At 41.2% G+C, this 17,759-nt stretch overlaps 1 protein-coding gene across 1 annotated transcript; it reads right to left on the bottom strand.

The window, feature by feature from the left end:
- Window positions 1-1,679: 1,679 nt before the first annotated feature.
- Window positions 1,680-17,503, bottom strand: si:cabz01101003.1 (ubiquitin carboxyl-terminal hydrolase CYLD). Its single transcript, XM_034145570.1, is given in 19 exon segments — window positions 1,680-2,718; window positions 3,134-3,341; window positions 4,010-4,128; window positions 4,603-4,711; window positions 6,385-6,589; window positions 6,886-6,949; window positions 7,396-7,487; window positions 7,906-8,022; window positions 8,288-8,429; window positions 8,748-8,913; window positions 10,007-10,468; window positions 10,471-10,526; window positions 12,135-12,240; window positions 12,635-12,781; window positions 13,235-13,582; window positions 14,245-14,402; window positions 15,974-16,091; window positions 16,963-17,191; window positions 17,396-17,503. Coding segments are annotated over 18 exon segments (2,973 nt in total). The 5' UTR covers window positions 17,134-17,191; window positions 17,396-17,503; the 3' UTR covers window positions 1,680-2,533.
- Between the last annotated feature and the right edge of the window lie 256 nt (window positions 17,504-17,759).

Raw genomic sequence — 17,759 nt, 5'->3', positions numbered from 1 at the left:
GTGTAATATAACATATAAAGGCATGCTTTCAACTAAAGAAATAGGATTAGAATCAGTAACAAATCCAGTTTTTACACAACTGTCTGCTGTAAAAATTGGGCTTGTTACTGATTTTAAATCCTAATGTTTCCAGTTGAAAGCATGCATATATATTATATATTACAACACATATATAAGTCATAACTAGCATTCTTTGACTTTGTTTATCCTGATGTTTTCATGTATAGTCCGTTTTTATACCTTGGATACAACATTCCAGTAGTATGTTTATATTATTAAAATGACAATTACGTGTATTACATATATTTGGGAAATGCTTTCATTGTTTTGCACCTTCAATCACGACAACAACATAACATATTGGTGTTTACCTCCAAAATACGGAGTTGTAAATATGTTAATAACATAAGGTCAAATGTCATGCGTTAAATACAATTGACTTAATTGAATCTCGCTCCGTTAGACGAATTAAAAAGCCACAAGGAGGCTGCCATAAGCAAAGTGTAATGATAATAATGAAGCTGATGCAACTGTGCATTCTTCTCTAATACAAAACAATGTTAGCATGACACTACAAACCCCAAAAAATGACATTAAATCGTGTTAACACGATGCAAATGATGATGCTATCAACACTTCGTCGTTGTTTTTAACTCAAACAGGAAGTTATATCCAAAATAAGTGTAACACACTGTCACTGAGCATTCATCTTACCTTATAAGAGCATCCAAAGCACTGCTTTATGGTTTATTTATCGGGTTTTTTTATTAAATTAGTGAAAATGTAGCTTGCTGTTCTGGGGAACAAATCGACCATTCGTCACTCACTGTTTCCGGGGCACGCACAGGTGACGCGTTACGCTGCATCCGGATATTGCGTCATGATTATTTCTGTAAACATGCTTTAAAAAAAAATTGTACAGAACATGGCTTTCAGATATTTCACACTATATTAAAAACGAACAGGAGTATATATAATATCATATCGTTTCTTTAAAACTAATGAATAATACCTTGTTTATTTTTCTTCTACTTATTGTAATCTGGTAAAAACGTTCATATTATTCAAAATTAAGGTATTTTCTATTTCATTTTTTAATTGCAATTTGGTGTAATTGTTTGTATGTGTCGTATTGTACCTTGTTTGTACAGGTTATATGCAGGAATCCTGAGGTCAAATGTAAGACCTTTTAAGACCTTTTTTAAGACCCTTTCCATACATTTTAAGACCTCATCGCCACTTCGAGTTTTAACCGGTTACATTGGCGACACACTTTACCTCACATTGACTATATACAGTATTGATTGTCCTTCCTCCTTATCTTCCAACCATTTGGACGCAAACTTGCATTTCCCCATAACGATGTTGTTTAACAACCGGCGTAAACGGAGCTTCGCGCGCTATCAAGCAGTGAGCGTGCGATGTCCTGTTCAGATGACGTCAAACCCAACGGGATTCCATAAATAAACTACACAGAATCACACTACACACCTACGCAATGATTACATTCAGGCAGACTGTAGAATACAACCTCTTTGGACAAGTTATATACTTATTGAAAACAAGCTACAAAATGTAATACCTTGGAAAATGCCGGTTAATACTTTTTAAGACCCCGCGGACACCCTGTTGCAGCTTGTAGAGACATTTCAATGAAAAAAAGAGAAATATAAACAAACTAGAATAGCATCAAAGCATTTATATTTCTGTACAATGTCCCCATTGTTTGTAGCTGTACTATATTAAACAACCTGTAAACAGTACAAACATTTTAAACATCTCTGTGCAATCTTTACAGTCAGTTTAAGACAAAGCTGATATATACACACACATACTGACATGTAAATGAAGCAGTGCAAATTGAAATTGAAAAGTGTGTTATATGATACAGGCACAGTGTGAGCAAATATTAAGGCACAGGTAAACTCAGGTGTAAAAAAACAGTACTGCAACCCATCAGACTAACACATCATTAAATACATACAGTATGTGCTCTTAAACTACAGGCTGTTTGTTCATTAGGCACATTGGATCATACTGCTGGTCTCAAGGACATTGAGCCCATTGTTATATTTGAGATAAAAATCAGTCCTGAGGAAAGCCAGCTTTGGTCACAAATACGTACATAGGTCCTAAATGCATTTTCAGATTAGAGAGAGCGACTCGTCCAATTTGCTGGAAAATAAATACACAACTGTCTTTTGAAAAATGCAGAAAGTCACTTGAAAAAAAAAAACACTTGAGGTGATAACTGTTTTCTATGCAAGAAGCCAGGAATTGCATTCTGTATCTGCTTTTCCAGCACAAGAAATGAATACAAAGTAACATCAATATAAGTACATTGTACACAACAAATATACTTGGAACTAGAATCACCGGGTATTTATTTTTCAGGAAATTGTAGGCGCAGACTGAGGCTATAGCCAGAGGAGAAAATGTTCGGCTGTACAGTGTTTTGTTCCACGCTCAGATCAGTGTGTGTGTGTGTGTGTGTGTGTGTGTGTGTGTGTGTGTGTGTGTGGTTGTGTGTGTGTCACTTGTACAGGCTGAGATCGGGGTTGTGGTACAGACACATGTAGGAGTCACACAGCAGGCGGCGGGCCGACTCCCGTATGGAGGCGGGATCAACTCTGCTCAGCTCCTGCTCTGATAGGCTGAGGAAGCGGCCCACCTCCGGACACGCCTTCACATGGGGGATGTTGAAGCCGTTCTGGCCACCTGGGTGAGAGAAAATACGGTTTAATAGTGGGGTTTTTTATTTTTGTTTTGGATCACATTTCAACTTCAGTGTACATATACATATGTAGTTAAAAAGTTTTAGTTTTTGAGTGGTCCGTATTTTATCTATTTCTTACAACAATAAGCACACAAGAACATGGGGTGTTTTCTTTTCAATATAAAACATTGACAGTATAGATAATTAAATAAAATATTCAAACAGTTAAAGAAAAGAAGGGCGTATCGGGGTAATATTTAATTTCATAAATGATATCGTATCAATCATCATTGAGCCATTTCTTTGTGATTGCTTTCCTCGCAGCTACACTCAACATCTCAAATAAGTATTTAGTTTTAACAGTGCGTTTTTTTATAGTTTTTTTTATCATAATGTACTTCAGTGAGGGTCTCTTACCTTCCCTGTCTGCCATACTGTCAAAAAACATCCAGTCGGTGGGGAGGGGTCCGTGTTTGACGAAGCTAACGTAATGGCTGGTCTCGATGCACGTCACCGCAAACAGAGACATCCGCTGCCGGGCGCTCAGCAGGGGGCCGGTCCACGGACCCCCGGGGACAGCAACATCTACAGGGTGGTGGGACGCACGCTTCCTGTGACTGTGGACCTGAGGAAAGAAATACACATAGGTTATGATATGTTGTCTGTTTCTTGTCTCTATGTTATTGTAGGCACAAACTGAGGGTAAGTGTTCCACATTAACCTCCCAAAAACACACTCCAAATAACGTCAGCAAACAAACAATCCACTGCAGCCACAAAGGCTTTAAAAATAATAAGTAACACAAATAAATATAATGTCATTTTGCACCAGGATGTTATGGATGCACAGGATCCAGTAGTTTGCCCATGTATTGGTCCTGGAGCACATCATATTCTTTAAACCTGCAACACCTTCTTGTTAGAGTCAGATCTAAGGTTAGAGGTAGGGCTGTGCAATTAATCGTATTTTAATCTCGATTACGATTTTGGCTTGCAACGATTACGAAAACAACGTAATCGAAATAAAACGATTATTATTTTTATTAAAAAAAAAAAATGTAATTATTATTATTTATTTTTTTCTTTTATTTTTGGTTTTTCAGTTGAATTATACTTAAAGTTCAGGGTAATCAACTGTTAAAAACATACTGTTCACATTTTTGTTTCAATAAATGGATGTTTTCAAAGTAAATGGATAATCGTTTTTTTAATAATCGTGATATCAATTATTGACCAAAATAATCGTCATTAGGATTTTCGCCATAATCGCACAGCCCTAGTTAGAGGTGGGTACCTGTGTGTTGCAGGTGCTGCAGTACTGTTTGAGACGCCCGGGGGTGATGTCGGGGTCTTCGTAACACTGCAGACACTCCCACTCAGCCACAGCCTGACAGATACTGCACTGCCTCAGAGCTAGAGGGACAGAGAGAGAGACAAAAACACAGTCAGTTCAAAAGGAAACTAGATGAAGTCCACAAAAACTCATGTGAATGTAGCTAGTTCTTCTGCACAGGTGACACTTAAATACATTCATCTGATTCAAAATAAAACCAGATCTGAATAGAGTGGTGCAGGAATGAGTCCTAAAGCTTGGATGAGTCAGCTTTTGACTAATTCTGGTTCCTTGTCTTGAAGTCAACGTTAGCTTTTTACTTCTTGCGATTGCATCAACGCTCCAAAAATCAGAAATGTGTGTTTGCCAAAGATCTTAAAATTCCAAAATCCCAAAGACAAAACCCCCTTGCTCTTTCACGTGAGGAACCCCTTAAGATGCTAACTTACGAGTCAGACAAAAAATGTCATCACCGCACCACGCTATTCAAATAGACCAATTTGAAAACCAGAAACAAACTAAAATATAGATTATTTCCCCAAAATGGCGCTTACTGTCGTCCAGCAGGTCTGTGATGTCCAGGCTGAGGGTGGGCAGGATGGCGTCAAACATTTTGAAGTCCTTTCCAAAGCGAGGCATGAGCAGTAAGAGGCAGGAGGGAGCCTGGTGGGGGGGGGGACATTGAATACACATGGTCTTTAATCTCAAAAGATTAAAAAAAAGTCATGTATTTTAAAGATCACCTATTATTTAAAATCCACTTCTTCATGTCTCTTCTACATCAACATGTGTCCCCTCTTCTTCATGTCTCTTCTACATCAACATGTGTCCCCTCTTCTTCATGTCTCTTCTACATCAACATGTGTCCCCTCTTCTTCATGTCTCTTCTACATCAACATGTGTCCCCTCTTCTTCATGTCTCTTCTACATCAACATGTGTCCCCTCTTCTTCATGTCTCCTCTACATCAACATGTGTCCCTCTTCTTCATGTCTCTCTACATCAACACGTGTCCCCTCTTCTTCATGTCTCTTCTACATCAACACGTGTCCCCTCTTCTTCATGTCTCTTCTACATCAACACGTGTCCCCTCTTCTTCATGTCTCTTCTACATCAACATGTGTCCCCTCTTCTTCATGTTCTCTTCTTCATCAACATGTGTCCCCTCTTCTTCATGTCTCTTCTTCATCAACACGTGTCCCCCTCTTCTTCATGTCTCTTCTACATCAACATGTGTCCCCTCTTCTTCATGTCTCTTCTTCATCAACATGTGTCCCCTCTTCTTCATGTCTCTTCTACATCAACACGTGTCCCCTCTTCTTCATGTCTCTTCTACATCAACATGTGTCCCCTCTTCTTCATGTCTCTTCTACATCAGCATGTGTCCCTCTTCTTCATGTCTCTTCTACATCAACATGTGTCCCCTCTTCTTCATGTCTCTTCTACATCAACATGTGTCCCCTCTTCTTCATGTCTCTTCTACATCAACATGTGTCCCCTCTTCTTCATGTCTCTTCTACATCAACATGTGTCCCCTCTTCTTCATGTCTCTTCTACATCAACATGTGTCCCCTCTTCTTCATGTCTCTTCTACATCAACATGTGTCCCCTCTTCTTCATGTCTCTTCTACATCAACACGTGTCCCCTCTTCTTCATGTCTCTTCTACATCAACATGTGTCCCCGCTTCTTCATGTCTCTTCTACATCAACATGTGTCCCCTCTTCTTCATGTCTCTTCTACATCAACATGTGTCCCCTCTTCTTCATGTCTCTTCTACATCAACATGTGTCCCCTCTTCTTCATGTCTCTTCTACATCAACATGTGTCCCCTCTTCTTCATGTCTCTTCTACATCAACATGTGTCCCCTCTTCTTTCATGTCTCTTCTACATCAACATGTGTCCCCTCTTCTTCATGTCTCTTCTTCATCAACATGTGTCCCCTCTGTGTAAAGAGACTCTGAAAGTTTCAGGAACAAAGATTCTCTCTCTTTTTGTCCTGATCCATTTCTATAAAAACCTGTCTGAAAATGAGCTGATCAGATTTTGGCCACTTTATGATGTCATAACGATTTTTTGTCTTGTGTAACCATTAGCCAATCAGCACCCAAGGTAACAGAGGGGCGTGGGGAGGGGCTCCTTATTCTCATCTAAAGTAACAGACAGAGAATCAGCACTTTTGAAACAGGGCTGAAACAGAGGGGATTATGGGTAATGCTGCAATGATCTGTTTGGTGTTTCAGCCAATCAGAGACATGTTCTGTATATATCTAAGACCTATACTAGATTGATGAAAAACAGTATAATAGGGGACCTTAAACACTTTATTTCTGCTACCTCGACGAATTTGAGGCCAGCGTGGAGGAAGGAAGACTCCAGCAGCGTCTGAACACTCGCTACTCTCATCCGACTGGGCGAGGGCGGGGCCAGAGGGATGGGGGAGCCGATGGGGGAGATGAGTAAAGGTGAGGTGGGAGAAGGAGGAAGTGTAGGCGGGAAGAGCTGGTACAGGTGACCCTCCTGAGGCTGCTGAGTCATCGATCTGACAGAAGGACAGAGAGAATTTGAAGATTTCATGAAGAGTGTTTAGATGCTTCAACAGGTCATGTGATGCAGTTATTGGAAATAAAACATTGGAGGAGAGTCTGTCAATCATTTTTTACAGTACATGTGACATTGTACTAAGAGCTCAAATACACGCATGGTGACATTTTTCGCTGGATCCTTGAACTGTATTCCACTTAGAAGCCTGCATTATAATAGAAACAACTGGCGTGTGTGACAGTGAAGCAGGGTGTGTGTGTGTGTGTGTGTGTGTGTGTGAGGCCGTGGTGTTACCTGATCTTGAGGAGCGGCTCGACTTGGAGGAGCTGGAAAAGCTTGTTGAGGAACTCTTCAGGATCTGACGGACAGAACAACATTCCTCAGTGAGATCACACACACACACACACACACACACACACACACACACACACACACACACACACACACACACACACACACACACACACACACACACACACACACACACACACACACACACACACACACACACACACACACACACACACACACACACACACACACACACACACACACACACACACACACACACACACACACACACACACACACACACACACACACACCACACACACACACACACACACACACACACACACACACACACACACACACACCACACACACACACACACACACACACACACACACACCACACACACACACACACACACACACACACACACACACACACACACACACACACACACACACACACACACACACACACACACACACACACACACACACACACACACACACACACCTTTCTCCTGGTTGGTGAAGCCCATGTTGCTGTTGGCGGCCTCCAGCAGTCGCCGCAGGGCCATCGTCTTACTGGCACACACGTAGCCATACCTTAAAAACACACAGATGTTTGAGAGTGGTATTTAACACAATCAACAAAGTCGATAATGAATGAGAAGAAAACGTGGATGTTCTCTGATATTAAAGTGGTACATTTTCAAAAACAAACTCACACATTTAGAAAAGGCCAAAACTTCAATTTCAGATTATAATGTCATAAATTCTGCGATTGTTAGATTTACAAATGTAATCGCAGTTTCATCCCCCTCTCCAAGCATATGTCAGTATGTCAGTGTCACATAACATAACAAGGTATACGGTACATTTAATCATGTAGTAGCAGTAGCAATCTCAGTAGAAGAACTAGCATTATTAGTAGTTATACGGATGATTGTTAGTGTATCACCAGTAGCACATACAATTGTAATATGACTGTTCTTGTGGTATTCATAAATAGACATTGACCCACCTTCTCAGCGGGTTGACGATCTCGCAGCGCAGCAGGTCCTGAGCCAGGCTGGAGTCGCTGTCGGGTTCCGAGGGCCAGAACAGAACCCAGTCTGCAGAACTGCAGCAGGAGAACAGACTACACACACACACACACACACACACACACACACACACACAATCGCATTATTGTCCACAATAATCGCAATATTACTTTTTCACCAAATCTTGCAGCCCTATATGACAGTATCAGCTAAAGTATGCCCTCCTGTTGACAGTTCACGATCGTCGGCACACTGATCCCAACTTTTTTTTTTATTTATTTATTTTTTATAAATGGCACTTCATATCAAAAAGGTTGCCGACCCCTGCTCCAGAGTGTGTACACAGCGTTGTGTTGTCACCTGAACAGCGTGGCGTCCAGGTAGCAGGAGTTGAGGTGTCCCTGAATGCCTCTCTTCCAGCCCTCGTAGAGCTCAGCGGCCTCCTCCCCCTCCACAGGGGGGGAGTTGTCCTCCACCCGCTCACTGCCCCAGTCTGCAAACGCTGGGAGACAAAGGAGACACAGTGAGACAAAATAAATCATTCACCAGAGACACACACAGGACACACAGATGTCACGGCTGCAGGAGGAAGTGATTTCATAGTTTCTCTAAAAGTTGTTAGATATTGGAACTGAGGTCTCATTATAGTTACTTATTACAGTAATTACACATCAGTATCACAATACTTCAAATTGGGTTAAGTAAGAATTACAACTAATTATTGAAATGTAAAATGTGCACATTACTATGTATACTATAATGTGTATTACAGTTTATACAGTGGTGTATTAGTACTAATAAGATATTGATGCCACCCTACCTATAGAGTTGCATCGCTCCACTTGATTGACAGGTGTCTCGGGGGCGGGGAATCTGGAGTCCCGCCTGCAGTTGCGAAGCTTCACAAACAGCCCCTTGTTGGCGGGGCAACGGAAGTGACGTTCACCCAGGTAACTGCCGTCTGTCCCTGCAGACAGATCCTGGTCCTGAGAGAGAGAGAGAGAGAGAGAGAGAGAGAGAGAGAGAGAGAGAGAGAGAGAGAGAGAGAGAGAGAGAGAGAGAGAGAGAGAGAGAGAGAGAGAGAGAGAGAGAGAGAGAGAGAGAGAGAGAGAGAGAGAGAGAGAGGCTTTATCAAACACTTCAATGCAATGGCTTTTCCATCGCTTTGCTGTAGTGGTCGGATTTCGCGTGTCTCCATTCATTTGTCATGTTTAAATCTTTAGTAGTAGTAGAACATTTATTTAGCCAGGAAAATCAATTAAGAACAAATTCTTATTTTCAATGATGACCTGGCAGGAGGCAAAAGGCTTCCTGAGGGGATGGGGGTTGGGAGGAAGAAAATAAAAAGACAAACTCCGAACACTACAGAACCCAGGAGACAACACAATGACACAGAGCAGAGATGGCAGGCATAGCAGTTACACATAAAACATATCTAGAATAATACTGCTGGAGTTCAATCAGTCATTCAAATAATATAGAACATTCATCCATTCATCCATCTATCCATTAATTCATCCATCCATCCATCCATCCATCCATCCATTCATCCATCCATCCATCCATTCATCCATTCATCTATTCATCTATTCATGGCAATGATGATTAATTTGGAACTCCAAGAAACTAAATGCTTCACTAAATAAACCATCTTCACTCTCGAGTCACAGAGTGAGCAGCAGACACATAAAGGCACTGACAAAGAATACATGAATGGTATTGTTACTGCTAAGGTTAAAGCAGATTAATAAACTATATCAATTATTCATTATATTTCCAAATAACAAACATTGCTTTTGTATATTTCTCCCGATATAACTTTTGTCTTCAAACTAAGTAACAGGTGCATACTAGGACAGCGATGTGAACAAATCTGGACTTCAATAGAACAGTGACTTTTAGAGTTGCAAGTAATTGTTGCATTTTGAGTTTGTATAAATTGATAATAACAAAAATGAGAAGCCATCTTGTAAAAAACCTTTACCTCTTATTACCAGGAACCAATGTTGAGTAGCAGTTTGCTAATATTCGGATAGTACTGATTGTAACAACTGAATAAAAGCTGGAGCTGTCACTCACCAGCTCAATCCCTGCCACCGGCTCTCCCACCCCACTGATGCGTCCAATCCAGCGAATGACCCCAAAAAGGGGCGGGTCGTTCACTTCCACCATGGACCCCACCTCCAGCCCCCCATCGAGCTCCGCCTCTCCATCCTCCTCCACAGCCTCACTGCTGACCGGAGACCTCAGCGAGGGGGAGGGGGGGCCGTGAACGCCATTGTGATGGGAGTGTTCAGGGGAGGTGTGTGTGGGGGTGTGTGTAGGGGTATGTGTGGGGGTATGTGTGGGGGTGAAGGTGGGTGATGTTGGGCTGAGGGGTTTGGGAGCGGTCAGAGGGGGAAGAAGCGGCTTGTTGTTGGGTTTGGGGGGCGGCAGTGGAGGAACTTTAACCCCTTGTTTGCCTGGGGGCATGAGGGCGACTTTGGGCGCAGAGTGGGGGACCGACAGGGGGAGGGGCTTAATGAGGGGGGGGGGGGCGCCGGCTTCAGGATGGATTTGGTCACTTGGTGAGGCGGCGTGTGACGGTGGGGTTTCGAATCTGGGAATAAAATGGAAGAAGGGTTAGAATTAATTAATATATTTTTATATTATTTGATTAATTAAAATTTAAATATGCATATGAATGCATATATTGAATAATAACATTTTTTTTTTTTTTTTATTATTTTATTCTTTATTCTATCTTTCTTTGCATATTTTACACTAACTTTTAGTGTTTATCGATATATTTTTGTTGCATTTTATTTAATTTTAACCTTAATTGTACATTTTTACTTTAATGTTTTGATTAATACTTTTATAAATACCCAATTTTCCCACCAGTATAAATACATCTCTTTCATGCATACTTTGGTTTAATAATCCAGCAGATCTAGCACGCATTATTACAGGATTAAACAAATATGATTAAAGGTCACCTATCATGCTATTTGTAGGCAATAGCATAGGTCTCAGATATATAAAAATATATAAAAAACATGTCTCTGAAGTGTTTTACTCAAAATACCAAACAGATCACCCATTCTAGCCATGCCTCATATCCCTCTATTTCACTTCCTGTTTCTAAAGTGCTGATTTTGGGTATAAAGCTTTAAAAAATAAAAAAGTAGGGGTCTGAGCTCATGCGGGACCCGGCAGCTACCGCCTAAACTAAATACTGCCGTGATGAAACGCCATATCATGGATTATCAAGGATTGTTTCTGAAACAGTATGGAGCTCAAAGGCTTTCTCTCTTGCCGGTTATACCACAAGGTGAGTTCCTTTTTATTTCCTGCTTCTTCACACACATGCTCTCCAGTACAGGTTAGCTCTGAGTGTTAGCGATGCTAATGTAAACACCGACCATATTACGTCCAAAACAGTCGGGCATTGTTTCTGATAGCAACTTTTCTGATAGGGCCGTGGGTCCACATTTCAGATATTACGTCATATCGGACGCAAATCTGGATCAGCTCCGTTGGTCCCCCGTTTTTAGAGATTTGGGTACGGAGGAAAAGAGAGAGGGTTTTATTTTCTGACGCTGCGTGAGTTCCCCGACACACCGGGGACACATGTTGATGTATAAAAGACATCAAAAAGTGCATTTTGCATGATAGGTCCCCTTTAAATAAATGATGGGGTCCTGGTAAAGATACATGGTCATGTCCCAAAGGGAATAGATAACCAAAAAAACTCTGAAATGTCTTTATCAAATGTTTTTTTAGATGCCATATATTCTGCCAAAGCATCCCTGTAAGCAACAGTGAACCTTTTACCTGGTTATAAATGGCTGTGCACTAATGCTTTAAACACAATACAGAAGATTCAGGGTTCCCAAGATCAGGCTGAACCGCTATGAGCACTCATTCCTGCCTCTGTCCATTAAGCTTCTTAACATTCACATGTAATGTAATATACTTTTTAAATGTTGGCCATGAGGGTTGTGCAATAGGTGGCCATTGTCAGTATGTGCGTCTGTGTATTGTGTTTGTTCAAACGGTGTATGAGTGATGATATGGGTATGTATTTTAATGTTTATTATGTTTGTATATGTACATGTATGCGGAACTGCAGGAAGGAGTCCAGAACAAATGTCCTTACGGGGACAATAAAGTATATCCTATCGTATCGTAATACGAGTGTGCTGTTGTGCAACCGTTGCCGTACCTGAGGAAACCTTGTTGATGGGCACTAATGCTCCGTAGAGCGGAGAGGGAATGTTGCAGAGCTTGTCTCCTTTATAAAGACCGTCCCACTGTCCCACAGGAGCGTCCTGTAACACAGAGACAACCACAACATACTCATCATTATAGATAGTATGGGGCTCTAATAAGGAATCAGGTAATAAGGGTTCATTAGCAAGTATACATACAAAAAACAGCCATATTTACATAGTGGCTGCAGCATCAGAGAAAAAAGTGTAATGTGATTATATGAAAAAGAAAATTAAGAAAATGTTTAACCTTAAGGTTTTCTTTTAGTTTGAAAGTAACGTTTTTTAGTTTATAGCTTTGTTTTTAATCCTGAATGTAAGAAAACTTCAACTGTTTTGTTCTTTTTTGTGTGTTTTTAAAAGTAGCTGCCAATAAGCCAGAATACAATTTATAGATAACTTAAAATTATGAATTAACAAAAACCACATGTTGTATCTCCTGTGTCGTACTGACCAGCAGAATTCCCACGTACATCCCTGAGGAGGAGCGACCAGGCAGCAGACCACAGAAGCGAACTTCCCCCCCGTAGACGTTGTCCTCTATGGGGAACATCACCCTCTGGCCCACATGGAGCGGAGGGGGGGATGCAGGGGCTCGGACCTGCACCGGTAAGAAAGAAAGAAAGAAAGAAAGATAGATAGATGGGTAGATGGATGGATGGATGGATGGATGGATAGATAGATAGATAGATAGATAGATAGATAGATAGATAGATAGATAGATAGATAGATAGTAGATAGATATTAGATAGATAGATAGATAGATAGATAGATAGATAGATAGATAGATAGATAGATAGATAGATAGATGGATGGATGGATGGATGGATGGATGGACAGACAGACAGACAGACAGACAGACAGACAGACAGACAGACAGACAGACAGACAGACAGACAGACAGACAGACAGACAGACAGACAGACAGACAGACAGACAGACAGACAGACAGACAGACAGACAGACAGACAGATAGATAGATTTAGCAATGTATTTCGGAAATATAAATAAAATAGCATTAAAAAGTTAAAAAGTTGTAAGTAATAATAATAACCTGGTTCTGGTTCTGAGCCGTGATTGGTGCTGACTCTGCTGTCCGAGGGAGGAAACCCACGGGGGGGCTGCTGGGGCGAGGGTGATGGAAACTGATGTGACGACCTTGATGCTGAGGATGCTGCCGCTCGTTGTTGTGTTGCCCGTTGCCGTGTTGCCCGTTGCCGTGGCTGCTGCGGTGGCGGTCTCGCTCCTTGGCTCGCTCCTGAGCGTCCTGCACGTTGTTGCGGGTCCAGGTTCGGACGTACACGTGGCTGACGGGCAGGAAGAGGGCGCAGGCTTCAGGGCAGCTGAAGAGCCGCTGGCCCTTGAAGGAGCCGTTGCTCGACCCTTTACCGGCGGCTGAGCCCTGCAGAAGAGACGCGCATTTTAAAAAAGAGAAATAGTTTCGGCGAAAACTAAAAAGGTACCATGGGGTCAGATTAGAATTTTCCAAAAGGGGGGGTTCGTTTAGCATGAAACACTTGAAATAACTAAAGGAGACAAACAGGGGAGAGACTGAAGGAGCTGCTGACAGGTGAACTGACCAATCACAGGCTTTCACCAACATTTAAATAAACTGCATGTTCTATGTAGAGGGAATTGTTTTTATTTGATTGGTATTAAATCCAGTGTTGATATATTAGTTATCATATTATGTCTTATTAATAATGTTGAAGTACAATGTGTAAATTCTTACTCGAAACTTCTTATGTTTATGTAAATATTTGTATTTAATTGGTTATTTTTATAGCACATTGCAACTTCTAAAACAATGTATATATAGAAACGTTTTGTTATAGTGTTCTTGTATTATTATTTACCCAAATTGGTACAAGGGATTCACATAAGTGAGGCATGCATGTTATCAAGGTTACTGTTTTTTTAAATGTCATTGATTTCACTTTCACTCTCCACCTAACGTCGTATCAGAGCCGTATTGTCAAATCCCCCAGGGCTAAAATCGTAGGGATTAAAACTTTGATATCAATAGCGGTGTCACATTCATTCATATCCACGATTCAAGTTTACCTTCAGCTGTACCCCAAAATACACAGCGCTGCTCCCTCTTGAGCGCGGCCCGATGTATTTAAGGTCTGCCTCTGCCAGCTCATCCTGTTGGCCGATCTGGACCCAGAGCGGAGAATCAACGGGCAGAGACGCAAAAGTCTGCAGCTTCCCAGGATCTCCTAGAAAATACAAATAAAAAGGACAACCTTATTACAGATGGAGGAAATAACTGATATGCTAAATATAACATTACAAAGCTAGTTGTTTAACATCATATACATCCAGTGGCGATCCTAGAGTCCGTGGGGGGCCCCTCGAACCAGCTTTTCCTCACCACGCTCAGCCGACAGCCCGCTGGAGCAGAGCAAGGCATTTTACGGCGCGCTATGCATGGGGCCGCCTTGAGGGGGTTTCGCGACATGTCGTTGCAGTAAATTAAAGGGTGTTTCGTGTTGTCGTTGCTGTGGACCTTCTTATTCTACCTTCTTTGGGGGTCCCCTTCTGGTGCGGGGCCCCAAGCAGTTGCCTGCCTTGCCTGTTCGCAAAGGAGCGCCCCTGTATACATCACATGTTCCACATTTAACCCTTGTGCTGTCTTTCTGTCAACTGTGACTCTTTATAAAGCTTATAGTGCACATAATTACCCACTTGGTTTTAGTTGTACTCTTCTCATTGAAATGACGGTCAATAATGGCGCGTTTCCACTACAGCGCGGAGCACGGTTTAAGAGGGCTGTGACGTCAGCGGCCCGTCTTTGGTTGCGTTTCCACTTGGCCTAGTACCGGCCGGCGGGTCCTAATTCACAGTTTTTCTGGCCTCATAAAATCGTGGGTCTAGGGCCAGAGACACCGAGGCTGAGTCGGGCTGAGTATGCTAAACTAGAGAGAGCATCGCTGGCAAGGGGGCTACAACTACAACAAGATGGACATATTTGACCGTGATTTAATTGTAATACACGTTTCAAAATGATGCCGAAGTAACAACATACTGATACCGGTTAGTAAAAACCATGAATTAATGCTTTGTCAAGTCTGCAGACAGACGGCAGGCGAAACACCTTTTAAAATGCGTGTTTTCTAAATGGAGATTGGCTAAGCTAACGCAGTATATGCTCCGACCGTCCACACTCACAACAACGGCCTATACAGACATAAATAAAGCAGCGACTGTATTCACCATGACACAGGCAGTCTGTGGTTTGTACTTGTTTAACTTTTGTCTAGTTTCTGAACATATATGAGGAGCTGTGAGCTCTGAGTGCTAACAGCTAACGGCTGATGTTGGTTTTGTGGTTCTCATTGAAGATGACGTCACGGCTCCGCCTACACTGCGTTACTATAGATACTGCCCCAGTTCCTAAACTGTAATGGAAATGCGCCATAAAGTGAGCCAGTCCTAACCATACCGAGCGAGGCCGAGCGAGGCCGTGTAGTGGAAACGCGCCATTAGACTTCATTAACACAAAATCAAACCTAATTTCTGAGTTAAAACAGGCAAAAATGTTGATGATGATTTTTACTAAATTGACCCCAGAAGACCATATTTAATTTATACATTGGAATACAATCAAAAACCCAATGATAGTGTTCATAATACATTGTGTGGACAAATGTAGCTTACACATAAAAAACATTTTGTCAAATTTGAGCCAAGGACAACAGGAAGGTTAAAAACACAATGTTATTTTACCAAACAATTGTATATTTGTACTTCCACTATCATCACTGCTAGTTAGTATTAAATGCATTACTTAGAAGCTTTAGTCGGGCCTCTGGATCAGAAACAGCCTCCAAAAGGCCGCTGAGGTCGGACGGGATTTCCAGCAGGAACTTCTTCTCTATTTTCAACATTAAGTCATTGTCTAACACCTGTGGTGAAAAACAGGAGGCAGAGAGAAAGAGAAATATGAGCTTGTGGAAAGAAATCAGCAGTGAGTGTGAAGGAACCACAGGGTACCACACTCAGGAAGTGAGATTAAGTTTGAACACCATTTAAAAAGGGTGACTCAACAACATGTGGCATGACAGAAGGCACATTGTAGGATTAAAATGTATTGCAATAAGTAGTAGGTTGGTGTTAAACTGCCCGTCGCGCTCTCTCACCTTAAACCGCCTTTTACATCAAGAGACTTTTAAAAGCCAGTTACTGTAGACAGGTGAGAAATGATTTTATCTTGTATGACATCAAACTGAGTTTCTGTGTTTTTTTTAAGTATCTGTATCGATATGATTCAAGGTGGACAAATGAAAAAGCTAGTTCAGAAAATAGATAAAATAAAATAAACAAATCAATAGATAAATAGACACACCTATCATACACATATATAAAAAAGTATACAAATATATAATTGAATTGGGTATATATCATAGACTGTGTGTTCTATGTTTTACATTGCTGCACGATAAATGTCCCAAGTATATTCTTGTTCAATCTATTTATTGTGCACATCCAATACCTGATAACCTACATGCACCTTGGTATGAATGCATTATGAACAATCTTAATTATATTGTCTTGATAAAAAGGAGAAGTTACAGTAGTATGGTCTGGTTTGCTATAGCTTGCATAATTAGCTAACTTAATATTACATGCATACAGTACAATATGAGATCAAGTGTATTATATGCATGCAAATATAAAGGCTTACTGGATAAACTATTCATGTTTTCTTAACTTTCTTACACTTATGTCCATTGTAATTGATAGTCTGTCTTTTAAGTATATGTGTGTTTATTATACCTTGACCCAGTAGCTGTCGCCTCTGCTCCGGCCCGCCTCTTGCTCCTGGCAGATGAACCCCCGCAGCAGCTTAATGGTTCCGTCCACCTGGTCCTGAACCTTCAGGTCGGTCGAGATCAAGAACATTTTTTGGGGGCGTCGCTTCCTGGTTTGCTCATGAGCCCCTGACATCTTCTGCGTGTCTTTTTCTATAGCCGGGTTCACGAAGGAATTAAGTCCATTATATAACCTGTAAAATGAATTAAGAGTAGTTTTAAAACCACGACAAACAGGGTGGAAATGCGAATTCACCTTCGACAGGTAACTCTAAACTTACTTCATTCAAAAGGAGGTCAATTTTTTAAAACAAACTATATCGCCACTACATTTTCGACGGACAAATCACGTAGTTAACTTTGTTTGAAAAATATGTAGGCTTTTATAAAACACTCACCAACTTCATCAACTCTGAACGTCAATATAGTTCCCTTCACATTTAAAGGAGCTACGCTTCAATAACAACAAACCGCACCGTGAAGCAGGAAGCAGCCTGACAGTCACCAGCGGGAGCCAATAGGAAGTGAGAAAAGTTCACCGGGCGAGTTGTTTGAGCCAATCAGAGCGCACGTGGGCGTTTCCGAGACTGCGGGAAATTCCACTGTTCTTCACACGTAATGTAGTATTTATGCAAAAATATGATGTTTTTGAGAAAATGTCACATTAAAGAAAAGACATGGACTGACTCTAAACCAAATATTGCACATTCTAACTTAGAATTACAACAATATGTATATTATAATATATATATTTCTCTGTAT

This window comes from Trematomus bernacchii, unplaced genomic scaffold (assembly GCF_902827165.1).
Source record: "Trematomus bernacchii unplaced genomic scaffold, fTreBer1.1, whole genome shotgun sequence".
Taxonomy (NCBI): domain Eukaryota; kingdom Metazoa; phylum Chordata; class Actinopteri; order Perciformes; family Nototheniidae; genus Trematomus; species Trematomus bernacchii.
Note: the sequence above shows the minus strand (reverse complement) of the source record. Positions and strands in the feature narration are given on the sequence as shown.